Source organism: Sabethes cyaneus, chromosome 1 (genome assembly GCF_943734655.1).
Source record: "Sabethes cyaneus chromosome 1, idSabCyanKW18_F2, whole genome shotgun sequence".
Taxonomy (NCBI): Eukaryota; Metazoa; Arthropoda; class Insecta; order Diptera; family Culicidae; genus Sabethes; species Sabethes cyaneus.
The window spans coordinates 84,607,926-84,629,599 of NC_071353.1; the positions used below are offsets into that span (position 1 = coordinate 84,607,926).

General features: G+C 38.9%; 1 protein-coding gene across 3 annotated transcripts in view; it reads right to left on the minus strand.

Annotated features, from left to right (window-relative positions):
• Nucleotides 1-21,674, minus strand: part of LOC128746333 (beta-1,3-galactosyltransferase 5-like) — a 157,801-nt gene that overhangs the window by 10,646 nt on the left and 125,481 nt on the right. Inside the window, exon 4 of one of the 3 annotated variants that reach the window (XM_053843387.1) lies at nt 8,970-9,268. The exons of the other annotated variants lie outside the window; for them this stretch is intronic. Within the exon in view, the coding sequence (XP_053699362.1) occupies nt 8,997-9,268 (272 nt within the window). The 3' untranslated portion in view covers nt 8,970-8,996. Of the gene's footprint in view, nt 1-8,969; nt 9,269-21,674 lie in introns of those variants that run through there. 3 annotated transcript variants of the gene reach the window in all.

The window sequence follows — 21,674 nt, forward strand, 5'->3', positions numbered from 1 at the left end:
TCAGACTCAATTGTAGCAATTATTACGAAGCCGCATTTTCTTATTTTGTATATATCTAGAAGGAGTAATTTGCTTTAATTAGCAGGGCTTTCAAAGTTTTTAGATAAGGATTTATAGTCTTTTTTAAAAAATGGGGCACTTTTTTATTTGTTATTTTATGTTGCGGGGTTGAGGTGCGCTCACCAAAATTTCTTCGCTGCTAGGGAAGATTAGAGATATGTGTTCCAAATTATAATTAGTCTTCTCATTACCAAATGGAAGCAAATTTGGCATATGATGGTTTACGAGGCAGGATTTTTTTGGTGAATTGAGACCCCCTATGCAATTCTTAAGGCGTCGGTTCACTATACGATACTTATACGGAATATATAATACTTCGGCGGAACTATACTTAGGTCAGGAGAAGCGTCTTTATTTATCACATCAAAGACGAATTGATTGGTATTATTTAGAGTAAGCGCTAACCTTCCGGATATATCCGGTTAGTACGCTCTCTAATCAATGCAGTTATAAGACTGAAGTTTATTGAGTAAAACCGGCTAATATTTTTTGAAACGATGGTTCTACAATTGATGAAGGGAATGTAATGAAGAAGGATTTTTTGAATGGAGGGGAAAGAGTATAAAGGTGAGAGGAGGGTTTTTTTTTGTATGGACTTATCACTCTGTCCACAACATTATTGATTACATTACATCAGGGGGGTTATTGCTAGCTACGCGTAAAAAGTTGTCTCTTGGATTTTTCGTCAACATTTAACGTAGAAAATTAGATATGAGACCCGTTATATGGTTTTATATGTATTTCTAAAAAAGGAGGTTGAAGGAAACAAACGGTCTGGTATTCCAACAGTAGTTCAACTATGTTTTCGGAGAGAACGGCAAAAATGTATCGATTATTAACTAAATCTTCTATATGAAAATGGATTTCTGCCTGTCTGTCTGTCGGGATGTTCCTTATAGAATCAAAAACTACTGAACCAATCGGCGTGAAAATTTGCATGTAGAGGTTTTTGGGGCCAGGAAAGATTTTAGTGATGGCTAGAGACCCCTCCCCCCACTAACAGGGGGGCCTCCCATGCAAATGAAACCCAAATTTCTGTATAACTCGAGAACTAATCAAGCCAATTGAACAAAATTTGGCATGCGAGTATTTTTGGTGACAAGAAATTATTCTATGGTAAATTGGGACCCCTCCCCTTTTTAGAAAGGGACTTGTAGAATGACTCCTCTCTCCTTTAAGAGGGGGGGCTTCCATACACATGAAATACAAATTTCCTCATAACTCGAGAATTAATCAAGTAAATGGAACCAAACTTGGCATGTGGGTGTTTTTGGAGACAAATTTTTTTTCTATGATGAATTGGGACCCCTCCCCTCTTTAGGAGGGGGGCTCCTGTACAAATGAAATACAAATTTCCTCATAACTCGAGAACTAATCAAGCAAACGGAACAAAATTTAGCATGTTGGTGTTTTTGTAGGCAAGAATATTTTCTATGATGAGTTAGGACCCCTCTCCTCCTTAGAAAGCGAGTTATGACCCATCTCCCCTTCAAGAGGGTGGGCTTCCATACAAATGAAATGCAAATTTCCTCTTATCTCGAGAACTAATCAAGTAAATGGAACAAAATTTGGCATGTGGGGCTTTTAGGGGGCAGAAATTTTTTCTATGGTGAATTAAGACCCCTCCCCTGTTTAGGACGGGGGGCTCCTATACAAATGAAATTCAAATTTCCTTATAATTTGAGAACTAATCAAGCAAATGGAACCAAATTTGGCATGTGGGAGATTTTGGAGTCTTGAATTTATCTTATGATAGTTAGAGACCTCTCACCTCTGTGGTAGGGAGATATGGACTCATACAAATAAAACAGAAATTTTTGCGAAACTCAAAAACTAATCGAACTCGAGAAATTTGAGACTTCCATAAAACATTAGTCATTAACAAGACCACAAAAACTATCTATAGTAACTCTAGATCATTCAGGATGAGACGGCCGCGAGTGTTGCCGGCAACCCGCCGTCGGAAGCGCCGCCCACTGTGGGGAGGCAACTCCCGGCAAAAATCACTACTGTCTAGGTTTATTTGTTTTCCTAGGTCTACCTGGGTTTCCTGGAACGAGCGACAGCGAGTAAGGAGAGGATCGCGAAATGGTACTTTCCACAAAAAAGTTTTCCGTTAAATGGTATATTCCGCTTAAGGTTTTTCGCAAAATGATATTCGGCGAAATGTTGTACAATCATGGCGAATATTACTATCTGCTTTCTGGCTATGCAATGAGGGGACAGGGGAGTTGTTTTCTACTTTACAGTGAGGAAAAATTGCAAATTTGTATATTGAACTACCTATTCCTGGTAACTAATAAGCCTTAACGTAAGCAGCAAATCAGCGTATCTGGCATTTTATACTGCACGTTATTGTATGTTAGCTTTTTGACTGCATAGGTGTTGTAAATTGGCATCCAAAATTGTATTCAAATTCTTCGTGTTGGTAATTAGCTGTAAATTAGCATTGTCAGCACTATAAGAAGGTTATCAGTAAAGTAGCTGTATATTTTGCCAAAATAGCATTTAAGTAGCATTTAAGTCGACTTAAATGCTTATTGGCTTATATTTGAATAGCATTGGCGATGCTTATTGGTTAGCTGGGATGCTTTCATAGTTACGTAACTGCCAAAATGAATCATCTAAGGTTGAACTCCTCAGAAACTTGCAAAACTCGGGATTGTGACAAAGATCATCCGTGATTCATGATTTATGTACAACACAGTTAATTTGTGGCAATACGAAGTTTGTCGGGTCAGCTAGTATATATATATATACATATATATATATATATATATATATATATATATATATATATATATATATATATATATATATATATATACATATATATATATATATATATACATATATATATATATATATATATATATATATATATATATATATATATATATATATATATATATATGTATATATATGTGTGTGTGTGTGTGTGTGTGTGTGTTCACGAACAAACACAATAAAACCTTGATACTTGAAACATTAAAACGTAATTTAAACGTGGAAGCACAGCCTTTATTGACTTGCATACAATTAAATAAAAAAAAGGGAAAAGTAGATGTAGTATCGTAATATATTATAGATTCATAGTCTTCTAATCTAGTATGCATAGCTCCAGGTATATACAATAATTGACAGAAATTGGAAGCATTACGACCAGTTGTTGTGACTCCTATTTTTTGTGGCTGGAAGGTGCATGGGTCGAACCAAGTTATAATCTGATATTATAACCAGATTCGAACCCGCCACTGGTACCCGTGTACCTATAAACCACAGAGGCGCTGGACTCCAAAAAAGTAACTTTGCTAAATATCGGAACCTTATCTTTTCTCTTAGCGAGCTATTCAGCTTATCGCATGCCTATAATGGCGGCTGGTGGGTACAATTTTCCTTGGAGAGGATTTACAAGAAAAACCTCACATAGCCTAACCGTAAGGAGTTTATCCAGGAAATGGAGAATTGTTTTTAGTTAAAAGCTATTTTGATTGAAATTGAGGGTTCATCAGACAAAAAAAACAAATAGAAATAATAGAAAACAAATGTACGTTGTATGTTCGAATCTCAGCTGGGAGAGGCTGTTAGAGCCCATAGAATCGAGTCTCGTCGAGACGCGGCGTGCGGGCTGCTGACAACTTATCCTGCATGATTTTCAACATCGCTCTTAAGGTGATCCGACGAATAAATATCGTAACAAGAGGTTTGATTTTCAGTAGAGGTAGCAAACTTCTTGGTTTCGCAGGTGACTAGGATAGTAATGCCAGAAAATTTGCCACGGCGAAGGCCATCTGCGCTAAACTGAAAGCAGAGGTTAGGACGATTGAGCTTAAAATAAACGAAGACCAAATGCCTTTTTCACGGACGGTAATCGTTGACGGCGACGAACCAGAAGTGGTTTTTTTCCATGTTGGGTATTTTTATCACTGCGACCATTTGTTTGATCTATTGTGATATATCCCCCATTTTACTATAGCTATGTTGTCAAGATGACGCACCACTATTAGAAGCGACCGTCATTGTTTGACTAATAGCATTTGTCCGTACTGGGAATTGTTCTCCAAATATCAAAGGGTTCTAACAGCCCTCTGTCGAAGAACCTTAATCTTTTATTAAACATTGCCGGCATAACAGGTGTTCCGAGTCTTCTTTTTCTATGCCACATAAGCGACATATATCATCTTCAAGTTTTCCCATAAGCTTCAGATGATTGCGGCTCGGACAATGTCCTGTTATGAGACCAGTATAGATGCTTAGATCTCATAGAGTCATAGAAATGTTTGGAGAGACAAACCGTTCCGACTGCCTAGCATTGCAAGTGTTATTCCAATTTGATTCCACTTTCCTACATTCCCATGCCTTCAGCTCTATTTTTAAAGCAGAAGCAGATAGGCCGCAAAAGGGCTCAGGTCCTATAAATTGATGAGAAGATCCGAGTCTTGCAAGCACATCAGCCCTTTCATTTCCATCAATTCCACAGCGACCTGGGACCCAATATAAGTTGACTTGGTTACGGTGAGATAATTTTTGGAGTGATTGAATACATTCCCAGACGTGTTTTGATGTGCATGTCGCCGACTTTAAAGCATTTAGAGCTGCTTGACTATCGGACATGATGCATATATTTGAATGTCTATAGTTTCTGCGCAAGCACACAGTAGAACACTCTAGAATTGCTTGAATTTCAGCTTGGAACACAGTTGGCCATCTACCCATAGAAATTGACATGTCTATGCCTGGGCCAGTTACTCCTGCTCCCACTTGGTTGTCCATTTTTGAACCATCTGTGTAAAAAATCGTCGAGCCTTGGCGAAGATCGGAAACACAACCAGAAGTGGTAGATGAGTTCGTTTATGTGGGATCGCTGGTAGCCGCGGACAACGACACTAATAAGTAGATCCAGCGGCATATTCAAGCAGTGAAATTTTTGGACCGTTTTAGTAGAATACGAAGCCTGGAATTAAATAAAAAGATAACTTATCCTATTTAATTCTACTATGTATATTTATTCTTGACAGATACGTATTTCAGCTACGACTTGCAGGCTTTCTCAGAAAAAAAAATTCCGAAAACAGACACTGAGGAAGTCTGCAAGTCGTAGGCGAAATACGTATCTGTCCAGAATAAATATACACAGTAGAATTAAATTGGATAAGTTTTCTTTTTATTTAATTACAGATATTTAAGCAAGACATCGAGCCTACTTGGCCCTTTGCAAAACGCTGCGATTAAGAGGCATAGGCCACCGTACAAACCTGACAATGTACAAACCCCCTATTAGATCCCTATTAAACCATGCTCACGGAGGACTTACGCGCCTTTGCTGACGACATTTGGCAAAGTAAAAGATGAAAGCGAAGAGTGGCGAGGGTGGATGAATCAAGTGCATCCAACAAAGGGGGAGATTACCAACGTACATTTGGCGAAAGTCGGTAAACTATCAGTGAACCGGTATCAGTATCTTTGGCTCGAGCTGCAAGTTCCTCACAATCATGTGGAAGACTTGATCAGCGAACCGGACACGTCGTAAGGAAAACGGTTCTATACAACCCCACCGGCATCGGCACAGATGGCCTCAACGTGCGAGATGACTCGTCCAGGTTCAATGCAACATTTTTTATTTCTTTAGCGCGACTTGGGAAATGGGCGACGAGTAACCGAAGAGCGAGTTGAATGGAGCTTAGAACAGCACGAGCCACCCCGACTCTAAGCTGCTGACGACGCCGAGAGGATCATATAACTAGACCCGTACATTTTCCTGCACTCTAAACAGCTGGCTTTGAAATTTTAAGCATGAAAGTGTAGAACAAATTTTCTTCTGCAGAGCGAAATAAGGCGCTATATCCTTGGCCAATTGCAGCCTGGCTTCTGGTCTAAATGCCATTAGTTCATCCCTGAGGGTCCGGAGTATTACTTAACCTTTATTAGCAAAGATACTCCCAACGACTGATAATAAATCATTATCTATGTATATGGGAAGCGTTTGGTACGGGAGGTCCACGCTTTCTTCCTTCCCCTTGATTTCAAGGAGTTTAATGGAATTAGGTATTTTTTCTGGTTCCACTTGATTCCTTGGAATTCTCTCTGCGGTACATGCTGCGCAGTTGGCCTGGCCGTTGACAAGAAAAATGATTGATTCAAGTAATCGTCATTTTCCAGGATGCCTTCAAGAATTGGCTGCGTTAGTGTGAGATTAGATTAGATTAGATGAAAGTGTAGAACAAATTTTCTTCTGGGAATTGGTTTAATCCCCAACCCCCGCCCCTCTCCGTCGCTACACCCATGCCTCATTGTCATACTTTATATTATAAAGCAATTCGGTTTGTCATTTTGAATTTCTTAATGACATTCGATATTCATTTTTACTCTACCAGTATCATTCAGCACATAAAATCGGCTACTCTATAAACATACTCACTGGTTTGGTATAGCACTATGACGGACCATTTACAAATTACGTAAGGAACTTTGGTGGAAGAGAGGGAGGGTATGCATCGGTATGTTACAAACCGGCGACCTACATTTGCGTTATGAAATTTTTGAATAGTGACTAAGGCTGTTTGGAACAGCGCCACATTAAGTTCTATAAAGTTTACTTTTTGTTGACATTTTTGTTTCAGATATTTTCAAGATAATATTTGAGTGATCATTTTACCCGTTAATACTAGCTGTGATTGTTTTAGAACATGCTTCCTAAAAACGACAAGCACTAATTTCTCTGGAGAGAATTCAATACCTAGCTAAAGCTGCGTTAAAACGCCCAACGGACTTCGCAGCCAATCGTCAAAACACAGGAAAATTGCGGAGCTAGTCCTAAATTCTTCCAGTCGAGATTCGAATATGCGACGACTGATTTGTTGGACCAGCGTCATGCATTTAGTCCAACCGGAAAGCTATGTTTACGACTAGTAGGACGCAAATCTGAATCGCAACAGAAGCGACGAGAATTGGGATAATCTGGAAACTATAACAAAGCTCGATGAAGGTAAGTGTTCGAAACAATATCTGGCAAATTTTGGTACGTTCTAAATAATTTGGTTTGTTTCAGTTAGAGATTACAAAACAAATCCAGCTTGTTAAAAGTGGACGGCAAAATAAAGTTCATAACAGGGAAGACATCCACACCGATTTCGCTCCTTGGTGGAAGATTTGGTGCAATAGCTGTGTAATCAATCAGACGATTTTTCGAAAATCTGATAATGATTGCATGATATTAATTTAATCAACGAAACATACTCTATTGGAGAGTTTGAGATGATGCGCAGATATTATATAAAGTCCCTATTATCGTTCGACTGGATTTCATTGCCGAGGATTGTTTGGCAAAGTTTACTCGAAAAATAATTTAAACAAAATTTAGACGATCAAAATATATCGTTCAGACATATGGCTGCGGTGGAAATACTGACTCTCGAGACATGACAAGTGATGGGTTCAATGGAGAAATGGAGTTTGCAGGTAGGTTAAATTGTTTCATTATTAAATTCAGTTTTACACTAGCAGTTTCTTTTACAGTTGTAATCGCATTGTGGAGAAGCCTCGTTATATGACACGTCCAAGTGTTAGAACGATACAGATGAGGATACCCATGAAGTCCCATCCCATCCATATCCTGAATATGTTGCGACATTTTACACTGCAAGAATACTACTAACTCGCTGGACTGCGTTTACAAGAATTTCATCTGAACTTGGGTTGTAAATTACTGAGACACTTTGGAAGGAATTTAGCACCGGTCAGTACAAGGTCACCAAGGTGTCGCGTGTTTGGCATCTCTCAAGACACAGCTGGAATGGATTGGCAAACGAACTGTAGACGAGCGTGTATAGTTACTTAGCCCGTACGAATCAGGAGGAAGTTACGGGAAATGCCACTTAGACCGTGTATTATCCACCGGACAGCCTGTCCCTAATAAATCCCAATTTAAATCAACAACGTTTTTAGATAAATCCCGTATTTTTGCCTTCTTTTTGTAAAAATAATCAAAATTTGGTTTGGGTAAGTTGAACTTTATTTTGGGTATTCTGAATTGAGTTTTTGGGTATATTTTACTACAAACCGACAACTTACCTTTGGGTACTTTTGATGCATTTTATTGCTGACGCGCGATTATCTAGTTTTGGGTACTTTTGACGCAGTTTATTGTTCAGGTGCTATTACTTATTTTTGGGTCCTTTTTACGCAATTTATTGTTCGGGTACGATTACTTACTTTTGGGTCCTTTTTACGCAATTTATGGTTCAGGTTCGATTACTTACTTTTGGGTGCTTTTTACGCAATTTATGGTTCAGGTTCGATAACTTACTTTTGGTTGCTTTTTACGCAATTTATTGTTCAGGTTCGATTACCTATTTTTGGGTACGATGCACTTTACCTAATTTCGACATGTTTCAGTGTTAGTCCGAATTGAGTAAAACGAACTCAAGTTTGGTTTGTTTTATTTTTCAGTGAAAGGTTGTCAGTGTGCAAATCAAAAGAATCATTTAGTTGGGAAACTATAGTGGTGGTGACGCTAGCATATTGGATGATTTTAATTTGAAATTTTATCCAAGAATACCCGGAAAATTTGTTCCTGAATGGATGTCTGTTCTCTGTGGTATAATGATTTGGTCTATAACTAATGGTCGCAGTGGTTCAGGCTTTTATAAAAAAAACGTCTAGCAGTAAATTTTTGGAGTAGTTTCATAGAGGAAAGATTAAAAATGGTGTAGATGCCCGCATGGTTACCACAGTAATTTAATATTTGTTTACCATGTTTTATAAATGTGCTTTCCTTGACCTGAGTAAAAGCAATGTAGCTGACAGGTTTTCGTCATATTAGTGATAATAAATTACAAATTACAAATTAAATTACAGTTCTAACAATAGGGAGCTCTTCATCGTATATGCTACACAATTTGTATAAAAAAGTCTTTATTATAGTTAACTAAAATGTACTATTTACATTGTGTGCTACTGTCTGATACCTTTTTCCATAAATCATATTGTTCGTTTGTTTTTACCATATGTATACTAATAGATTTTTTAATATTACATTGATTAAAAGCTATTCTTCTATTGAGAAATTCTTTGATGTTTACTCTATGAATATTTAGAAGCTGCGCTACTATTCCAGTGGTGTACACATCTTCCAATTTGAGGTAAGTTTGAGATAAAGATTTGTTATATAAATCCAAAATGATATCGGAAGTCATAAGATACGCAGGACCTGCAAAAAATGTATCAGTTAACATAACGGTACTGAACCGAAAGCTTAAGCATAAAATTCCTTAGCCTAATCGATTGGTATAGGTATCAATATTCATTTTATTTTTTATTTATTTATTTATTAATGGATCAATTTAGGTAGCTTTTGCTCACGCTTACCGCTAGATGGACACTAAAGCGGTACGCGCAATTAGGCCCCGTACAGAGTAAACGCGACAGCGACGCGACACGACTTCGATCACAATAGAAATACTCAGAGGTGAAAGATACGCGGAAGCAGCCATCTTGGGTGCCAATCGAGCAGCGAGAATTGTCAAAAGAGAGCCAATCGAACACGCATACTGTTTGCTTAAATGTTTGATTAACAAGTATTGAAATAGTTATTGAATCTACTTAAGCTATTGTCACGCACCTTGAATATTATACTCGGACACAGTGTGTATAAAGCTTTGCAATGCATTTTACACGAATTAAGTTGAAAGATATATCGCTCTATTGTGCAAAATTGATGTAAATAAAACTGAGGCGGATCATGTTGAAAACAATCAACTCACACTGTTACAGCATTTTGCTCCGTAGCAAGTGCTGACAATTTTTGTACACTGATGCCAAATCGTTGGCTTTAGTTTCCGCGTATCTCGTACTGTGAGTATTTCTAGATCACATTCGTTTAAATACGCAGCCCTGCTTCTGGCGAAAAAGTGCGCGCCGCGTCGCTGTCGCGTTTACTCTGACGATACCCTTAGAGTAAACTTTAAAGCTGATGCAGATTACCCGTCATAATTTCTATTCGTACCGTTGTTGTCGATGGCAACTCTGCCAAAAGTCGAGAGACAGTAACAGCAATGCTATCTGCCGAGTCAAAGTTGAACCAACACATACAAGTGTGTGTAAATTAAAATATGGATGTACACCACCGGGCGAATCACTTCAAATTTATTACATATACTAACTGACCCGACAAACTTCGTATTGCCACAAATTAAACTGTGTTGTATACAAATCGTGAATTTCGGATGGCCTTTGTCATATTCTAGAGTTTTGCAAGTTTCTGGGGAGTTCATGGATGTTTTAATATACAAATTTTTCTCACAGCAAAGTAGAAACCAACTCCCCCCATTGCTTAGCCTGATAAAATAAACTATTTACATATTCGCCATCATTACAAACCATTTCGCCGAATACCATTTTGCGGAACACCAATTCTCGGTTGACCATAATGCGGAATATAGAGTTTCGCAGAATACCATTTCGTGAAAAACCTTACGCGTGATGTACCATTTCACGTAATAGCATTTCGTAGAAAGTACCATTTCGCAGGGGTGACCCAACTGAAAGAATGTAATAGAAGTCAGTAGATCTAGGAAAATAAATAAACCTAGATAGAGGTGATCTCTACGGGGGCTGCCCCCCGTAGTGGCCGACGCTTCCGACGGCAGGTCGCCAGCAACACTCGCGGCCGTCTCGCCCTGACTCATCTAATGCTACTATTGATAGTTTTTGGTGGTCTTGTTATTGACTAATAATTTATGCAAGAGTAAAATTTCTCGAGTTCGATTAGTTTTTGAGTTACGCAAAAAATTCTGTTTTATTTGTATGAGTCCTTATTCCCTTACCACAGGGCTGAGGGGTCTCAAACCATCATAAACAATTCCTGCTTCCAAAACCGCCCACATGTCAAATTTGGTTCGATTTGCTTGATTAGTTCTCGAGTTATGAGGATATTTGTATTTCATTTGTATGGAAGCCCCCCCCCTTAAAGGGGAGGGGGATCATAATTCCCTTCCTAAAAAGGGAAGGGGTCTCAATTCCCCATAGAAAAAAAATTGCCTACAAAAATACCCACATGCCAAATATGGTTCCGTTTGCTTGATTAGTTCTGGAATTATGAGGAAATTTGTATTTCATTTGTATGGGAGCCTCCCCTCCTAAAAAGATAAGGGATCCCAATTCACCATAGAAAAAATTTTTGCTTCCAAAAACCTTCCCATGCCAAATTTGGTTCCATTTGTTTGATTGGTTCTCGAGTTATAAAAAAATTTGTATTTTATTTGTATGGAAGCCCCCCCTCTTAAAGAGGAGAAGGGTCTCAATTCACCATAGAAAAAAAATTACCTACAAAAACACCCACATGTTAAATTTGGTTCCATTTGCTTGATTAGTTCTGGAGTTATGAGGAAATTCGAATTTCATTTGTATGGGAGCTCCCCTCTTAGAAAGGTAAGGGGTCTTAATTCACCATAGAAAAAATTCTTGCCTGTAAAAATACCCAAATGCCAAATATGGTTCCAATTGATTGACTAGTTCTCGAGTTAGGAGGAACTTTGTATTTCATTTGTATAGGAGCCCCTCCTCCTAAAGCTGGGGGGGGGTCCTAATTCACCATAGAAAAAATTCTTGCCTCCAAAAACCTTCACATGCCAAATTTGGTTCCATTTGATTGATTATTTCTCGAGTTATGAGGAAATTTATATTTCGGTTGTATAGAAGCCCCCCCTCTTAAAGGAGAGAGGAATCATAACTCCCCTTCTAAAGAAGGGAGGGTTTTCAATTTACCAAAGAAAAAATTCTTGTCACCAAAAACACTCACATGCCAAATTTTGTTCCATTTGCTTGATTAACTCTCGAGTTATGCAGTAATTTGTGTTTCATTTGTATGGGAGCCCCCCCTCTTAGTTGGGGGAGGGGTCTCTAACCATCTTAAGATCCTTCCCTGGCCCCAAAATCCTCTGCATGCAAATTTGCTTGCCGATTGGTTCTGTAGTTTTCGATTCTATAAGGAACATCCCGACATACAGACAGACAGAAATCCATTTTTATATATAAGACTAGCTGACCCGACAAACTTCGTATTGCCACAAATTAACCTGTGTTGTACATAAATCATGAATCTCGGATGATCTTTGTCACAATCTCGAGTTTTGCAAGCCTCCCAGTGGACGGCGCTTCCGATGGCGGGTCACCGGCAACACTCGCGACCGTCTCGTCCTGAATGATCTAGTATTATTATAGATAGTTTTTGTGGTCTTGTATTGACTAATGTTTTATGGAAGAGTCTCGAATTTCTCGAGTTCGATTAGTTTTTGAGTTTCGCAAAAATTTCTGTTTTATTTGTATGAGAGTCCATATCCCCCTACCACAGGGGTGAGAGGTCTCTAACTATCGTAAAATGAATTCAAGACTCCAAAATCTCCCACATGCCAAATTTGGTTCCATTTGCTTGATTAGTTCTCAAGTTATAAGGAAATTTGCATTTCATTTGTATGGAAGCCCACCCTCTTAAAGGGGAGATGGGCCATAACTCGCTTTCTAAAAAAGAGAGGGGTCTCAATTCACCATAGAAAAAAATCTTGCGTCCAAAACTACTTACAAGTCAAATTTGGTTCCATTTGCTTGATTAGTTCTCGAGTTATGAGGAAATTTGTTTTTCATTTGTATAGGAGCCCCCCCCCCTCTTAAAGTGGGGAAATCCATAGAAAATATACCATAGAAAATATTCTTGCCTACAAAAACACCCACATGATAAATTTGGTTCCATTTGCTTGATTAGTTCTAGAGTTATGAGGAAATTTGTATTTCGTTTGTATGAGAGCCCCCCCTCTTAAAAAGGTAAGGGGCCCTAATTCATCATAGAAAAAATGGTTGCCTCCAAAAACACCCACATGCCAAATATGTTTCCATTTGCTTGATTAGTTCTCGAATTATGAGGAAATTTGTATTTTATTTGTGTAGAAGCACCCCCTCTTAAAGTTGGGAGGGGTCCTAATTCACCATAGAAAATATTTTTGCCTCCAGAAACCTCCATATGCCAAATTTGGTTCTATTTGCTTGATTAGTTCTCGAGTTATGAGGAAATTTGTATTTCATTTGTTTAGAAGCCCCCCCTCCTAAAGTGGGTAGGGGTCCCAATTCATCATAGAAAAAATTTTTGTCTCCAGAAACACCCACGTGCCAAATTTGGTTCCATTTGCTTGATTAGTTCTCGAGTTATGAGGAAATTTGTATTTCGTTTGTATAGGAGCCCCCCCCTCTTAAAGTTGGGAGGGGTCCTAATTCACCATAGAAAATATTCTTGCCCTCGAGAACTTTCACATGCCAAATTTGGTTTCATTTGCTTGATTAGCTCTCGAGTTATGAGGAAATTTGTATTTCATTTGTATAGGAGCCCCCTCCTAAGTTCATCATAGAAAAAATTTTGGTCTCCAAAAACACCCACGTGTCAAATTTGGTTCCATTTGCTTGATTAGTTCTTGAGTTATGAGGAAATTTGTATTTCGTTTGTATAGGAGCCCCCCCTCTTAAAGTTGGGAGGGGTCCTAATTCACCATAGAAAATATTCTTGCCCTCGAAAACTTTCACATGCCAAATTTGGTTTCATTTGCTTGATTAGCTCTCGAGTTATGAGGAAATTTGTATTTCATTTGTATGGGAGCCCCCCCCCCTCCTAAAGTGAGGAAGGGTCCCAGTTCATCATAGAAAAAATGTTTGTCTCCAAAAACACCCACGTGTCAAATTTGGTTCCATTTGCTTGATTAGTTCTCGAGTTATGAGGAAAATTGTGTTTCTTTGGTACAGGAGCCCCCCACTCTTAAAGTGGGGAGGGGTCCTAATTTACTATAGAAAATATTCTTGCCCTCGAAAACCTTCACATGCCAAATTTGATTCCATTTGCTTGATTAGTTCTCGAGTTATGAGGAAATTTGTATGGAAGCCCCCCCTTTTAAAGAGGAGAGGAGTTATAATTCCCCTTATAAAGAGGGGAGGGGTCTCAATTTACCATAGAATAAATTCTTGTCACCGGAAATACCCACATGCCAAATTTTGTTCTATTTGCTTGATTAGTTTATTTGTTTATTAATTTAAAATTCATCTGACTGTATGTCTTAATGAAAGTATAGCAGCACAATGTCTAATATTCTAAAAGCTACACAATAATATTTTTTGCAAAAATTTATGAGACGGCACGCCAAAGTCGAACAAATCCTCCACTCTGCAAAAGGTACGCACGCTGGAGGCCAACGGTTCGTTAAATCCAAACGCCGTTCGATGGAAGGTGAGCTGGAGCAGACCAGTAGATCGAAGGGTACGTTGCACGGCACGGAAGTTAAGCTGCGATAGAATTCTCGGGCTGTCGACTTCACCATTAATCACCTTAGCTACAAACATCGCTTGCTCGATCTTTCTGCGTCGTTCAAGTGTGTCAATGCCAAGAAGGCGGCAGCGGTCGGGATACGGGGGCAAATTCACTGGATCACGCCAAGGTAGGTCTCGTAGTGCGAACCGGATAAACCGTTTTTGTACCCGTTCAATTCTTAAGTTCCATACAAGCTGTTGAGGACACCACACTAAGCTAGCGTATTCGAGTAGCGGACGCACCAGTGAACAATATAAGGCCTTCAGGCAATAAGGATCGTTGAAATTCCGAGCAATTTTCGAGATAAAGCCGAGCTGACGTGTTGCCTTAGTGATGACATTAGTGCGATGTAAATTGAAGGAGAGCTTGGTATCCAGCAAAACACCTAGGTCGCTAACGTGATCAACTCTTGCTAGTTGCTGGTTATCGATTTGATACTGGAACACTATTGGGTTTACTGTACGGTGAAACGTAATAACATGGCATTTAGCGATACTAACAAGTAGCCAGTTATTACGGCACCAGCATTCGAAGACGTTCAGCAGCTCTTGTAGTCGGTGACAGTCTTCAATGGAACGTACGGGCAGATAAAGTTTCAAATCATCGGCATATACAAGTTTTACGCCAACGCCCAACAACAAAGTAACATCGTTGAAAAATAATGCGAATAACAGAGGCCCCATGTTACTACCTTGTGGGACACCAGAATTGTTGGTAAACTCAGTAGAGCAGCAGTTGTTGAGTTTTACCCGCAGAACTCTATTGCGCAAGTACGAACTCAGCCATACAGTAAACTTCTGTGACGCACCAAGCCGCGAGATTTTCTTTAACAGTATGCCATGGTCTATTCGATCGAACGCCGCTTTCAAGTCAGCTGAGTTTCAGCTTTCGAACGAGGCAGACGTTTTCGAATCGTTCGTGAAACCCGAGCTTTATTATCAATTCTTCTTCTTTTTCTTTTGTGTGATTAGAGTGGATTTTGTTTCCTTTGTATAAAAGTAGGTTTATAAACTATTGTTACGAGCGAGGGAGAAAATGGATGACCCCGGTGGCGGGGGGCCAATTGGGCCCTTCGGATCACGCTTCGGATTGTTAGCAGAATCGACGGAACATGGAACCAGAGCTATAACGGAAAATAAAGTAACGAAAGCTAAGCAGAATAAACGTACGGCAACAAAGGATACGAATCGCAATATAGACTACCGAAAATGGCAAAGAATAGATTCGAGTAACAATGGCGTACGGTACCTTATTTTGAGTAGAACTGATAACGGCCAGACAATGAGCAACGTCTCCCCATTCTTTATTAAGAAAGCTATTGAAATCATAACACCAAATGTGCAGATTAGCCGAATCAGGGACGGATCTTTGTTACTTAAGTCTACCGACCATAACCAAGCTACAAAACTGATGAGGCAATCTATGCTAGGAGGACAAATCGGCATAAAAATCATCGAACACCCAACATTGAACCAATCTCGAGGAACCATCTACTGTCCTGACCTGATTTCGTTGACAGACGACGAAATCCTAGAAGGACTCAAAGAATCACGTGTTGTTGCTATCAGGAGAATTACACGATCGACGAAGGAAGGAAAACTAGAGGATACAGGTACCTTTATTCTAACTTTTAATCAATCCCATATCCCAGATTCTACAATTGTCGTGTGCGGCAATATGTGCCTTCCCCTCTACGGTGCACAAATTGTCTAAAGTTCGGACACAAAGCCGACCAATGTCGAGGTAATAAAATCTGCACAGATTGCGCCCAATTATATCATGACAAAACCCCATGCAACTCTGACCGTACTTGCGTCAACTGTCGTCAAGATCATAATGCATGGTCCAAAAAATGCCCGATATACGAAGATGAATTTGAAATACAGCGAATACGAGTAACTGAAAAGCTGTCCATACGAGAGGCAAGAAGGAAGAGACGAGCCCAAGTTCCTGCTCCAATTTTTGCTACAACAACGCCAGATAATACCTTCGCTGGAGTACTACGAGGAAATCTCCCAACCCGCAGTGAGCAACGCAGAGAGCGTCGACCGGAAAATTTCACACAATCCTCGAATAACCAACCATCGTCATCCAGAGAAGAGGCTAGAGTTCAACGACCTATCACGACACACGAAGAGACTATGAGTATCACTACCCCGAGAGCAGAGGCGAGTATTACAGCAAGCATTGAAGGAGAAGAAGCAACTAACTTCCCCACAAGTCGAGATATAAACTTAAAATCACAAATTACAGGTAATCCAAACAACCAACAAGACAAAAGTTATTCAAACAATATAGTTCATCATGATAATTTAGAATTTGATATAATTTCCCAGGCAGTAAACACGTCTATTTTTGCAGACGAATTATAAAATAGCATGAACAGACTTTCTTTTCAAACTTTAAAGCTCATATTTAGCTCTTGGACTATCTCGTTCTTTCTATTCCTATTGTTTTATCTTATGGATTATTGAATTATACAATGGAATTGTAACGGGTTTTATAGTCATTTCGAAGAAATCAAATTATTAATAAGTAAATACAATCCGTACATCATTTGTGTCCAAGAGTCACACTTCGATCACTCAAAAATACCAACTATGAAAAATTTTCAGATATATTTTACCATCGACAACTTTCATATGAGAGCATCTGATGGAGTAGCAATTTGCGTTCGTGAGGAATTCAGTGCACGTGAATTAGAACTACAAACTAATCTCCAAGCTATTGCAGTTACTGTGTACAGCCCATTAGAGTTTACTGTGTGCAACCTTTATCTTCCCCCTAACCAAACGATTTTGAAAACTGACCTTGAACGTTTAATACAACAATTACCTCAACCGTTTATTATAACTACTGATGCCAATGCCCACAACATTTTGTGGGGTTGTAGTAGTGAGAGCCCAAGAGGAAAAATAGTCGAAAATCTGTTAGGATACTTGGACCTCGTTCTATTGAACAATAGATCCATGACCCATTTCAGTTCAGCATTCAATTCATACTCAGCGATAGACTTGACTATATCATCCCCCACTCTCTCTCTACCCAGTTTTCGTGGAATGTGCATGATGATCTCTGCTCTAGCGACCATTTTCCGATAGTAATTAGCATACTTCAGCGCCGTTTTAATCAAGAACGCCGTCCCAGGTGGGTGGTTGCAGCAGGAGATTGGGAAAGCTTTCAACTATCTCTAAATGAAAAATTCAGCCACACACCTGAATCCACCTTAGATCAGGTTAAACATTTTACAGAGTCTTTGATTGCAACTGCATCGGAAAACATACCCAAAACATCCAACGTTTTGACTAAATTCAGACCTCCTTGGTGGAACTCTGAAATTAAAGAGGCCATTAAAGTGAGGAAAAAAGCTCTTCGAAGATACAACCAGAATATGAATGAAGAATCCGAAAAGTCCAAAATTGCTAAAGCCAAAGCAAGGAGACTCATAAGACAATCCCGAAAAGATTCTTGGCAACAGTTTGTTCCAACAATTTCCTGCTCCACATCTCCAAAAGAAGTTTGGACTAAAATACACAAAATTAGTGGTAAAATGAAATCGAATTACATAACGTCTCTGAAGTTAGATCAACAGTTGTTGACGACTCCAGATTTGATTGCAGAGCACCTTGGAAAAACTTTTGCTTCTGTTTCTAGTTCAATGAACTATGATACAGAATTCGTAACACACAAGTCAGCCATAGAAAACATCCCAGTAGAGCTTGAAGAACAACACATGACTAATATTAACCGGCCGTTTAGTTTAATAGAATTGAAAACAGCCCTCGCAACCTGCAAAGGTTCTTCCGCTGGACCTGACGAAGTGCACTATCATATGCTGAAAAATCTACCGATTAGTGGGTTTTATTATTTGTTACAAATTTATAACCGTATATGGATGGAGCGAATATTTCCCGACCAATGGCGTGAATCGATAGTAGTGGCGATAAAAAAACAGAACAAAAATCCTTTGAGTCCGAATAATTACCGTCCAATATAATTAACGAGTTGTGCCTGCAAACTCCTGGAGAAAATGGTCAATAGACGGCTTATATGGTATCTAGAAACAAATAAACTTATAGATGCTAACCAATCTGGATTTCGAGATACAGAAATACTATGGACAATTTATCATTACTAGAAACCACTATCCAACATGGTTTTAGTAGGAAAGAATATGTAATTAGTATTTTCTTCGATTTAGAGAAAGCATACGATATGACCTGGCGTTTCAATATCATACGATCTTTATCCAAAATGGGAATTCGCGGAAATATACTCCATTTCATTATAAATTTTTTTGGAGAAACGCTCGTTTAGGGTGATAGTTGGAAATACATTTTCGTCAATGTTCACTCAAGAAAATGGCATACCACAAGGTTCGGTGCTTAGCCTCACACTGTTTCTCGTAGCAATTAATACAATGCCTTTGGGAGAGATGCCTTTCCCGAAGATGTAATCAAATTTAGCTTTGCGGATGATGTGGCATCTGTTTATTGTGGAAAATCAATTAATTCAATTGAAAGTCGACTTCAACTAACACTTGATAGGCTATTTCAGTGGAGCAAAACTACCGGTTTCCGTTTCTCAATTTCGAAGACAAAAGTCATACACTTTTGTAACAAGACTAACTGCACCAGTGACCAAAAATTGCTTTTGAACGATAATGAACTTGAAGTTGTCAATGAATATGAATATGAATATATGGTACTACCACCTGCCTTAGCAGAACATCCGTTCATAGCAATGAGCCTATCATGTCAAAAAGAGTTGAACATATTCAACGATTGGTCATGCTTCCCAACTCTTGTATGAAGGGCCAAAAGGGAATTGGTCGATAAGCAACATCACTTACACGTACCAGGGATTTAGAGAATCTCCTTCCACGGGCTAAGTCACCTGAGTCAATCGTTGAATAAACCGTCTTAATGCAGAATGACTCCAGTAGGTGGGGAGAAAAGCCCGCTCATTATCCACGATGTGTTGTTAATCGGGCCAAGATTAACCCTAGAAAGTTGACTGTTTCACTCTCCCTAGGCCCACCGCTTCAAACAAGTGCTCTGATGGTCCCTCCCTCTTCCCGATTGTAGTTTATTTATGAAATGTGGTATATATGGGTAAAAATAGAGCAATCTCACCAGCAGTCCTTCGAATGGAATAGAGTTGCGTCCTTTTAGTTTCCATAAATGCTTCTAATAATTAATTTAATTTTTCTTCTGGTATCCAATATCCATGTGCAGTATTAACACTCGTATTGGCCAAAGTTTTCACTATAAAGCAGTAAATGCTTCATAAGCTAAAACGAAAAAAATAATTAAAATAACTTATATTATGCTTACCAGATCGTGTGGCTCCACCGTCTGCCCAAAACCTCGATTATGAGATCAGGCAGCCGGGAACCACACAGTATCGCACCTCCTAGCTTGGCTACTCAATAGAGCATTACCGGGTATGGCCACGTGGAGGCGGTAGGTAGGGGCTTGAGATAGCTAGAGCTATATTGGACGCTTCTCATTTGCCTTCTCCATTTCATACCCGATAATGAACTTGAAGTTGTCAATACTCATAAATTCCTAAGAATGCATTTTGACCGCAAACTCAAGTGGAATCAGCACATAAAAATTACTAAAAATAAGGCATTGAAAGCATTGCAAATACTACGAACATTATCCAATACAAACTGGGGTTCAGACAGACGAACGTTATTGACTATCCACAAAAGTCTGGTTCTATCGCGGTTAGATTATGGATTATTCATTTACTCAACAGCAACGAAATCGACGTTGAAAACATTAGATTCAATTCACAATCCAGGTATACGGCTAGCAATAGGTGCATTTCGTACAAGCCCTGTCGTTAGTATGCTACTGTTTTACCTGACTCACTGCGAATATGCGTATTATTGAAATAAAACGTAACCATGCGTTTTATTCGTTCATAACGCATATGCAGTTAATATCGATAACAAACGATTTTTTATAAGTTGTGCTTCTGTTATTGCATTTAATTTGTAAAAAGTTGCATAAATAACAATTCAGTTTCACAATACAATTATTGCGTACTGGCACATGAAATATAATGTTTAAGTACGTTATTTTTAGTGATCAAAATTAACGATATTTTCGATACAAGGGCGATATTTTTCGAAGCCTTTCGAACCAACACGATCCCGCGAATACAACGCATTTCGCAGTGAGTCAGGTAACACAGTAGCAGAATCTGGAATGCCACCTCTTAGTTACAGACGCGATCAACAGCTGATGAGTTATGCAATAAAAATCAGCTCAATTGACACCCATCCTTTGTACAGCCAATTTTGTACCATACCATATGAGACTAATGAACAAAACCCCCTTCGCCAACCACCAAGATCTTTGGTGTTGAGAAGTCAACAATGTTTTTATAAATATGGAATCGACTTTCGCAAACCTTTAAATATATCCTATCATACCGTACCCCCTTGGATTGGGAACCCAATTCAAGTGGACCGTTCTCTATCACAATTTCTAAAAAGATCTACTTCTCCAGTTCAATATCAAAAAGAATTCTTGGAAAGATTACAACTGTAAAAAATTATCTTGCGATCTATACGGATGGATCAAAGCACGATGATCAAGTTGGATGCGCATTTTATTGCACACATTACCAACACCAAAAACATCTCTCTTCAACAGCATCAATCTTCACTGCAGAAATTACGGCAATCAAAGACGCAATTGATTTCTCAAGAAACCTTAGCAATATTAATAAATTCTTAATTATCTCCGATTCACTTAGTACAGTGATTTGCTTGGAGAATCCTTTCAGTAAAAATCCTTTGGTCCAAAATATACAGGATATGATCAAGATGAGCAGCGACAGGACTTTTGTTATAATGTGGATCCCTAGCCATTTGAAGGAAATGAAAAAGTTGACAGCCTTGCGAAATCAGCGACTAGTAAGCCATTTTCTCCAACAACCCCAACAACATACGACACAATATCTTCTATTCGACGTCATGTTACCCTACTAGCACAGTTGTTATATACTAGTTGTGGTAACCGATTAATGACTAATTTCAGCCATAAATAGGTTACAGCAACCAGAAATGACAAAAATGTGCTACTTGGGTAGTAATCGATGGCAAGCTGAGTGGACTAACACTTCTAACAACAAACTAAGAGAAATTAAAGAAACAACTAAACAATGGATATCTTCACAATGCCGTTCAAGAAAAGAATCAGTTTTATTAACACGTTTGCGAATAGGGCACACTAGAATGACCCACGAACACCTT